The 10347-nt window shown below is 35.2% G+C and overlaps 1 protein-coding gene across 2 annotated transcripts; it reads left to right on the top strand.

Moving 5' to 3' along the window:
• Positions 1-627: 627 nt before the first annotated feature.
• LOC105087750 (olfactory receptor 5AC2) lies at positions 628-7202 on the top strand. 2 transcript variants are annotated; one of them, XM_064477668.1, is made up of 2 exons: positions 628-1536; positions 7008-7202. In XM_064477668.1, the coding sequence occupies exons 1-2, from the start codon at positions 628-630 to the stop codon at positions 7047-7049; spliced, it is 951 nt and encodes a 316-aa protein (XP_064333738.1). In that variant the 3' UTR covers positions 7050-7202. The 2 variants fall into 2 exon arrangements, with proteins under 2 accessions (XP_064333738.1, XP_010976802.1); XM_010978500.2 differs by lacking the exon at positions 7008-7202 and having other exon boundaries at positions 628-1551.
• Positions 7203-10347: the final 3145 nt, after the last annotated feature.

Raw genomic sequence — 10347 nt, 5'->3', positions numbered from 1 at the left:
GCATAACTTATAAGTAAAAATAATGCATCAATTTAAAAAATATTCCTAATTATTAAGGAGGATTAGTATTATGTCATATATTTATTGCTCACACTGACATGTCTGTTCATATTTTCTGCCCATTTGTTTCACTGGGTCATTTAAATTGTTTTCATCTAGTTTGTAAGAGGTTGTATGTGTGTGTTATAATTACCAGCCTTATAAATGCAAAATACGTTACATATACTTTCCCAACACATTTTTGTCCTTTCACTTTGCTTATGGAATTATCTCTGCAATAAAAGTTATATGGTTATGCCTATATGAAATTATTACTCTATTTCTCTTCCACATGCAACGGTTTTGCATTTGTGTCTCTTCCTCATCAATTGTCTTCCACATGGTTTTAATATTCCCTCACATATTTGTACTTATTTCAGTTTTTTCCAATTTTAGAGTCAGACACCTGAACATAGAATTTGTAAACAGACTTACTTTTGGATAAAAGTTAAACTTTAAAAACTGCGAATTAAATGGAAAACAACACTAAGGTATAGTTTAATTTGCAAATAAAATGCCACTACTTTATGTTATCTTTAGTGATTGTCTTTGTCACATATTTTCTCATAACAGTGATCAAGTGTGAGTATGTCAGAAGGAAACAAGACTCTGGTGACTAAATTTGTTCTCACAGGACTTACACAGAGACCATGGCTGCAGGTTCTCCTCTTCCTCCTGTTCTTAATCATCTACCTCACCACCCTGGTGGGCAACCTTGGACTGATGGCTCTTATTTGGAAGGATACCCATCTTCACACACCCATGTACTTGTTCCTTGGTGGTTTAGCCTTTGCAGATGCTTGCAGTTCAAGCTCTATAACACCCAGGATGCTGGTCAGTTTCTTAGACAAGACTGCAGAGATATCCCTAGCTGAGTGTATCACTCAATTTTATTTTTTAGCTTCCAGTGCAACCACAGAATGTTTCCTCCTGGTAGTGATGGCCTATGACCGCTATGTAGCCATATGCAATCCCTTGCTTTATCCAGTGGTGATGTCCACCAGACTCTGCACTCACCTGATTAGTATTTCATATGCAATTGGTTTTCTGCATCCTTTGATTCATGTGAGCTTGTTATTAAGATTAACTTTCTGCAGGTCTAATGTAATATATTATTTCTATTGTGAAATTTTACAGCTGTTCAAAATTTCATGCAATGACTCATCTATTAATGCACTAATGCTACTTATTTTTGGAGCTTTTATACAAATTTCCACTTTAATGACCATCATAATCTCTTATACTCGTGTGCTCTTTGACATTCTGAAAAAAAAGTCTGAAAAGGGCAGAAGCAAAGCCTTCTCCACGTGCAGTGCCCATATGCTCTCTGTTTCATTGTACTACGGCACTCTCATTTTCATGTATGTGTGCCCTGCATCTAGCCTAGCTGAAGATCAGGACAAAATATATTCCCTGTTTTACACAATTATAATCCCCCTGCTAAACCCATTTATTTACAGCTTGAGAAATAAAGAGGTTATAGGTGCTTTGAGAAGAGTTGCAAAGAAGTAAACAGTTCCCAAGGGAAATTTCAAATTGTTTCTCTTTTCACTCTTTGCATAAACATATCCCCAAGTCTTGCAGATTAGCCATAGTTCTTCCCTTTCACCAGAGTGGTAGAGGTCAGGGTGGTCACTGAGCACTGGGTGAAGGAACTCAGCTTCACACAATGTTTACTTGGATGTGGGTCCAGCTGAAGTTACTACTTCAGATGAAATGACACGCACCATCTACAACTGACATTAAAAATACTGCTGTTCCTTTTTATCTGAACAGTTAGTCTTTGAAAATTTGCTATCTTCAGGGGATTCCTCCCCCAAATTTCATTAATTTCATTTAATAATTGACAGTAACTGAGGCTGGTGTATTACTGCAAGTCATTTAGTTCATGACTGATCCTAAGTCACTAAGCTAGACTTCCATGTTAACAAGGCTTTGTGTTGCCACACCTTGATAAAGCGATAAGAACTTAGATACTTGTTTCTGAAATAAAAAAAATATTTCTGATATAAAAGTGAGGATAATAAAAAAAGTGAAGAGGTTTAAAAAATTGCAGCCTCAATAACAATGAAAAAAAAAAGTGGTTGACTTGAATTGAATAATGAAACATCAAAACCTGAAACTTTCTATATCTAAAAGTCCACACACTACTTTCGTATAGGACATTATATGACACAGTCATATTCAGGAATTTGGAGATTTGGAATATCTCAAGATATTTGATATCTCAAGATAATCTTCTTAAATATTACAGATTCCCTGTACTCTATTTACATGAGTATTTTGTTTGTAATAGTAATCCTGGTCAAACACTTGCAGAGAGATTGCATTGCTAAACTACAAGAGGCAGAAGTCAAGGATGAGAAACTGGTTAAGAGTACATGGAGGTGGGTACAAAACTGAGGTAGTGATCACTCAAAGCTGAGACTAAGTTCTTGCAGTCTCAGCCACCAATTTACTTACAATTCAGTGACAGGGCCACATTAATATATATTTGCTAATTTACTTTAGTATAATGGAACTGACACAGAGCTCCTTTTTTTTCTTTTGCAAAGACTTGATTATGTTCCTTGAGAAATCTGTTCAAGCACTGATTTTAGGAAGAAAAGAATTTACAGGACATGAAAATTAAATTCAGATTGTTGAAACAGGAGTGAAATGTTTCTGTTATTGAAGTATTATAAAATTATTTTTAGTTTTATAGCTATAATTCTAAAAAAATATATCAAATACTTATCTAGGATAAAGACATGGTATATATTATATATTTATTGATTATTTGATTATGAATATAAATGAAAGAAATTCTATTCATTTGTATGGGTCTACTGTTTATTCCTACAGTTCCCCACTGACAATTTTTTTTAAAAAATTACACACCCGAAGTATATTCTTTTTAAAAATACTATTGACATCCAGGATATTCTGATTAATTTTACTGTCTTGGTGGCTAACTTAATAATTCAGGATATTTTTATTTTGTAAGTTAGGATTGATTTTTACTATTATATTTTCTCTCCTTTTGATTAGGGCTCTATACCCTTTATGTTCTGATATAATCTATTAAATTCTTGCTATCATTTTGAATAATATTATTCCTACATGTCTTAATATGTACTTTTTTTAGTGTGAATGTATGACAATCCATAATGTTTCTAATTTCTGTAATTATTTTATGACTGAACTATTAGAGCTACAAACAATTATTAAATTTATATTAACCTTTTAGTGCATATAATGATAACAAATATTTTGTATTAATCTAACCACAGTATAATTACCATATGCAGCAAAATTAATAATAGTTAATATTTAATATCCATATGTGTTCAATATTTCCAATAAGTATCAAAAATTTTCCTATCTCTGTTTGAACCAGTATTTAAATAAAGTATACACATTGCATTTTGATGATAGTTTTTAAGTATTCTTCCTAAAGACTTCCTCTGCCCACAGCTCCTCTAGACACGGTTCTGCCCACCAGAAAACCAAGACCAGCTTCACCCACCAGAGGTCCAGCACTGGATCTGCCCTCCAGGAAGCCTGCACTAGCCTCTAGACCAACCTCACCCACCAGCATGCAGACACCAGATGCAAGAAAATCACAACCTTGCACCCTGTGGAGCCAGCCCACCCACAGCAGGCCAGACCCTACCCTGGGACCAGCTAGACTTTGGCCCTGCCCAACAGCATGCCATTGCAAGTTTTGGGACACCCTGCATCACATACTGAACTGTGTCAGAAAGCACCCCCTCCCATACCCGACCAGTGATCTGATTCCAGCTCTGGGATTCCTGGATCCTGAAGCCAGACTCCAGGATCCAGCTCTGCCTGTCAGTAGTCCAGCACTAACCCCAGGACCTGGCTTCACCCACCAGTGAGGGGTGATTGGCAACAGCCCCAGAGTCTTCCAGATCCTAACTCTGCCCACCAGTGAGCCAGCACTAGCCTTTGGGCCCCCTGGGGTTCTGCAGTCAGCTGCCTTGTGACCAGGCCCCACTAACCAGCAACCAGCAGCATCTGCATAAGGCAGGGCCTGGAAACCAATCAGACTACGGGCCACCTAAATCTACCAGACCACCTACACAGTCAGCCCGCCACAACAGAAGGATCCACACAGCCATCTTAGGGGGAAACCCGAGATAATACAGCTTATGTGATGAGAGGGGATTCTGCTACTGGACATCTCCTGTAGAAGGCCACCTCTCCAAGGTTAAGAAATGTAACTAGCCAACCACTTTCATTAAAAAAACAAGTAGCAACTTAGACAAAATGAGGTGGTAGAGGAACATGTTCCAGACAAAGGAAAAGACAAAATTCCAAAAGAAGAACTAATTGAAATGAAGACTGGAAAACTACCTGAGGAAGAATTCAGAGTATGATGATTAAAAAACTGATGAGTAAACTCAGGAGAAGAATGGATGTACAGAGTGATAAATTAGAATTTTTTAACAAAGAGTTAGAACATATAAAGAACAGAGATAAAGAAACAGAGATAAAGAATACAATAACTGAAATGAAAAATATACTAGAAGGAAGCAAAAGTAGACTAAATGATAAAGAAGAATGGATCAGTGACCTGAAGACAGACTAGTGGAAATCACTGCCACTGAACAGAAAAAAAGAAAAAGAATGAAAAGAAATGAGGACAGTTTAAGAGACCTCTGGGACAACATCAAGTGTGTTAATATTTGTATTATAGGGGTCCCAGAAGGAGGAGAGAGAGAGCACAAGGCTCAGAACATACCTGAAATCAAATCTTTCTCTAACCCAGGAAAAAAAACAACCATCCAAGTTCTGTAAGTACAAAGTCCCATACAGGATTAACCCAAAGAGGAACATATGAAGACACACTGTAATTAAAATGACAAAAATTAAAGATAAACAGAGAACATTAAAAAACAGCAAGGGGAAAGCAACAAAACACATACAAGGGAACTCCCATAAGACTATTAGCTGATTTGTTAGCAGACGCTCTTCAGGCCAGAAGGGAGTGGCATGATATATTTAAAGTGATGAAAGGGAAAACCTACAACCAAGAATACTCTATCCATTCAGATTTGATGGAGAGATCAAAAGCTTTACAGACAAGCAAAAGCTAAAAGAGTTCAGCACCACCAAACCAGTTTTACAACAAATGTTGAAGAAACATCTCTAGGTGAAAAAGTGAAGGCCACAACTAGAAACAAAATAACAAAGTGAAAAAGTTCACTGGTAAAGGCAAATATAGAGCAAAGGTAGAAAATAATCCACACACAAAGCTAGTAGGGAGGTTAAGATAAAAGTACCAAAATTATCTATATCCACAATGAGCAATAAGGGATATACAGAATAATTAAATGTAAAATATGATATCAAAAACAGTAATTGGGAGGGGAGTACAAATGGTTTTTAAAAATACATTTGAAATGGCAAGATCAGCAGCTTAAAACAATCATATATATATAGACAGCTATACAAAAACCCCATCGTAACTGCAAACCAAAAATCTATAATAGATACACACACAAAAAAGAAAGAGGTATCCAATCATAACATTAAAAATAGTCATCAAATAAGAGAAAAGAACATAAAAATAAAGGGAAAAAAAGGCTTACAAAAACAAACCCAAAACAATTAGCAAAATGGTGATAAGGACAAACATATTAATAACTACCTTAGTTGTAACTGTATTAAATGCACCAACCAAAAGACATAGAGTGGCAGAATGGATACAAAAATAATACCATATGTGTGCTGCCTATAAAAGACTCATTTCAGATCTAGAGATACATGTAGACTGAAAAGTGAGGGGATGGAGAAAGGGATTCCATGCACATGAAATCAAAAGAAAGCCACAGTAGCAATACTTATATCAGACAAAATAGACTTTAAAATACTGTTACAAGAGACAAAGAAGGACACTATGTAATAATTAAGGGATCAATCCAAGAAAAAGATATAACAATTATAATATATACAGACCCAACATAGGTGCACCACAAAACATAAGGCAAAAATTAACAGACATAAAATGAGAAATTGACAGTAACACAATACTAGTAGGGGACTTTAACAGCCCACTTACATCAATAGACAGATTATCCAGACAGAAAAGCAATAAGGAAACACTGGCTTAAGTGACACATTTGACCAAATGGAATTATTTGACATATATTATATATATATATATATATATATAGACCACTAAACAACCAATGAACCAATGACAAAATTAAAGAGTAAATGAAAAAAACACCTGGACAAATCAAATGAAAACACAATAATCCAAAATCTATGGGATGTAGTAAAAGCATTTCTATGAGGGAAGTTTACAGCAATACAAGTTTACCTCAGGAAACAAGAAAAATCTCAACAACCTAACCTTACACCTAAAGGAACTAGAAAAAAAAAAAAAAAACAGACAAAACCCGAAGTTAACAGAAGAAATCATAAAGATCAGAGCAGAAATAAATTAGAGAGTAAAAAAAAAAAATAGAAAAGATCAATGAAACTAAGGGCTGGTTATCTGTAAAGTAAACAAAATCGATAAACCTTTAGACAGACATATCAAGAGGAAAAGAGGGCCCAAATCAATAAAATCACAAATGAAAAAGGAGAAGTTACAACTGACACCACAGAAATACCAAGAACTATAAGAGACTACTATGAAAAACTATAAGCCAATAAAATGAAGAACATAGAAGAAATGAACAAATTTTTAGAAAGGTACAATCTCCCAATACTAAACCAGGAAGAAACAGGAAATATGAACAGACCAATTACCAGGACTGAAATCAAATGAGTAATTTAAAAACTCCCAACAAACAAAAGTCCAGGACCAAATGGCTTCATAGGTGAATTCTAACAGCATTTAGACAAAAGTTATCACAAATCCTTCTCAAACTATTCCAAAAATTTCACAGGAAGAATGCTTCTGAACTCATTCTACAAAGCCAGAATCATGCTGATACCAAAACGAGACAAAGATATTACAAAAAAAAAAAAAAATTACAGGCCAATATCACTGATGAACAAAAATCCTAAACAAAATTCTAGCAAACTCAATCCAACAATACATTAAAAAGTATCTAACACCATGATCTAGTGGTATTTATCCCAGGAACGCAAGGTTTTCAGTATCTGAAAATCAATCAATGTGATACACCAAATGAGAAATTGAAGCTTAGAAACCATATGATCATCTTAATAGATGCAGGAAAAGCTTTTGATAAAATTCAACACCTATTTCTTATTGAAAAAAACTCTCCAGAAAGTGGGCACAGAGGAAACATACTTCAAAGTAATAAAGGCCATATATGATAAACCCACAGGTAACATCATACTCACAGAGAAAAGCTGGAAGTGTTCCCTCTAAGATCAGGAACAAGACAAGGATGTCCATTTTCACCACTTTTATTCAACATAGTTTTGAAGTCCTAGCCAAAGAAAGCAGAGAAAAGAAATAAAAGGAATCCAAATTGAAAAGGAAGATGCCGCTATCTGCAGATGACATAATACTATACTTAGAAAATCCTAAAGACACCACCAGAAAACTATCAGGGCCTATCAATGAATTTGGTAACATTGCAGGACACAAAGTCAATACACAGAAATCGGGTTTCATTTTTTATACTCTAACAATGAACTATCAGAAAGAGAAATTAAGAAAACATTTGCATTTACCATCACACTGAAAAAAATAAACACCTAGGAATAAACTAAGGAGGGAAAATACCTGTACTCAGAAAACAATAAGACACTGATGAAAGAAATTGGAGACAACACAAACAGATGGAAAGATATACCATATTCTTGGATTGGAAGAATTAATATTGTTTTTTTTTAACATTTTTAAATTGAGTTATAGTCATTTTACAATGCTGTGTCTAATTCCAGCGTAGAGCACTATTTTTCAGTTATACATGAACATACATATATTCATTGTCACATTCTTTTTTCTCTGTGAACTACCACAAGATCTTGTATATATTTCCCTGTGCTATACAGTATAATCTTGTTTATCTATTCTACATATGCCAGTATCTACAAATCTTGAAATTCCAGTCTGTCCCTCCCACCTCCAACCCCCTTGGTAACCACAAGTTTGTATTCTATGAGTCTGTTTCTGTTTTGCATTTATTTTATTTTTTTAAATTTTTTAGATTCCACATTGAGTGATCTCACATGGTATTTTTCTTTCTCTTTTTGGCTTACTTCACTTAGAATGACATTCTTCAGGGACATCCATGTTGCTGCAAATGGTGTTATGTTGTCATTTTTATGGCTGAATAGTATTCCATTGTATAAATATACCACCTCTTTATCCAGTCATCTGTTGATGGACATTTAAGCTGTTTCCATGTCTTGGCTATTGTAAATAGTCCTGCTGTGAACATTATATATATATATAGACTACTAAACAACCAATGGACCAATGACAAAATTAAAGAGTAAATGAAAAAAACACCTGGACAAATCAAATGAAAACACAATAATCCAAAATCTATGGGATGTAGTAAAAGCATTTCTATGAGGGAAGTTTACCGCAGTACAAGTTTACCTCAGGAAACAAGAAAAATCTCAACAACCTAACCTTACACCTAAAGGAACTAGAAAAAAAAAAGAACAGACAAAACCCAAAATAAAGAACTGTGAGGTACTAGCCATTCTATAAAATCTGAGAAAAAGACAAATTATTGAGAAATTAAATATCAGTCTCCTACCACCACACCTCATCCCCCCAAATCAGTGAAACCTTGCTTCTATAACTGGCACCATTAAAAAAAACCCTGCCCTATAAAAAGAAGAGTGGATCTGATTTCACTGGAACATTTTATCACATTGAAATAATAGCAGTTCAATGGAAACACTGTAGGATATTTAAATCTATGCCTGTGTTAAATATTGATTAATTAGCAGTCTGGGCTATAGGGAGAAAAATACACATCTTTAATTTGCTGCTGTGTCACTTCCTTTCTCACTGACCCAAGGTATGAAGAATAGCATTAGAACCTCTGAATACTGAACACTAGTGGGATATTTGGGATGAACATTTCTTTCCTTTAGTACTTGTGAATAAGGCTGTTTCTTCATAAGAAATCTGACCCATAAATTTCCACCTCCCTATTTGCAGTGATATATTGAAAAAAAAAAAAAAAAAAAAGCCTGAGTTCTGAGTTACAGCCAAATCAAGTAGAAGGAAGAAATATTCTCTTCCCCTCTCTACTTTTCTTCTTTCAAGATCTCCCTAAATGTTCCTAGATCCCAATAAGCAAAAATTCCTTAGAGTTCCGAGCCCAATGGAGAGTAGATGTGTAAAGGAATTAGGATCCTCTAGTCAAACATCTTCATTTTTCACAAGTGAGGAGTGTTATGCTACATCACACAGAATTAACAGAAGGAGTTTCTTATCACTCCAATGCTCATTTTAACATCTCTACATTCAACAAGCTGCTACCTGGTGAGAAGTGATACTATCAATTATTAGAATTCAGGAGTTCGTTGCAGTCATCAGTCTCTGGATTTGAGTTGTGAGAAATGAAATCAGTCAACTGCAGCAAAAGTCAGAAACTGGAGGGAAGGCATGGAGCACTGGTTGAGTAAGAGAGTATTAAAGAGGGCCAGGCTGCTCTGAGGGAGGGTGAGGGGAATGAAGCTTCCAGTGAGACTGCGTGAGAAAGCCTCTGCCCAAAAGTAAAACATAATGCAAGGTTTAAAAGTTACTGCTTTGATAAGAAATCATGAGATCTTCCATATTAAAGTTGCACAAACCACAGGGCTACCCAGAGATAGCATAATTTTCCCTTTCATTGAGTAAATCTCACTCACAGTTGTATACCACAAGTAATTCTCAGAGGAAATCTTTGCAGCTCAAGAGATTTGTCAGAAATGTGAGGTTTTACTATCTTGTACCTAGATCAGATTTTGTGGTATGTTCTACTATGTCCCAGGCAGTGAAAAGGACAAGTTCATAATTCTATGTCATTTTCAGACTTGAAAACTTCTATGGCCTGCTTACATTAATGAAGAAAACCTAGTCCCAACAGTTGGCCCTTTCAGAGCTTCTTCAGAGTTCAAGAACTCTGTCAGCCTCAATCACAAAGCATGTGTGTTCCTCCTCTCACAGGGTCAGCATGTCAGGCAGAAGTCTAATGGGCCTCGAGAGATACTAGCACTTTTCAAGGAGAACTCTTTTCTTTCTTATGATAAGATTAGGAAAATAAAGGGATAAACTCTGAATTTTGTTTCACAGCAACATCACATACAGAAGGCACAAATGAAATTCTGAATTTTATCAACTCCTAGATCAATTTTATTATCAAAGAA

Source organism: Camelus dromedarius, chromosome 2 (genome assembly GCF_036321535.1).
Source record: "Camelus dromedarius isolate mCamDro1 chromosome 2, mCamDro1.pat, whole genome shotgun sequence".
Lineage (NCBI taxonomy): Eukaryota > Metazoa > Chordata > Mammalia > Artiodactyla > Camelidae > Camelus > Camelus dromedarius.
The sequence above is the reverse complement of the archived record's forward strand: the minus strand, read 5'-3'. Positions and strand labels throughout refer to the sequence as shown.

What these genes read in the sequence shown, in the direction of transcription:
- LOC105087750 (XM_064477668.1), top strand. Translation starts at nt 628, where the DNA reads ATGTCAGAAGGAAACAAGACTCTGGTGACTAAATTTGTTCTCACAGGA. An exon ending in TTATAGGTGCTTTGAGAAGA is followed by an intron (nt 1,537 to 7,007) that starts GTTGCAAAGAAG and finishes AACGAGACAAAG; the next exon opens with ATATTACAAAAAAAAAAAAA.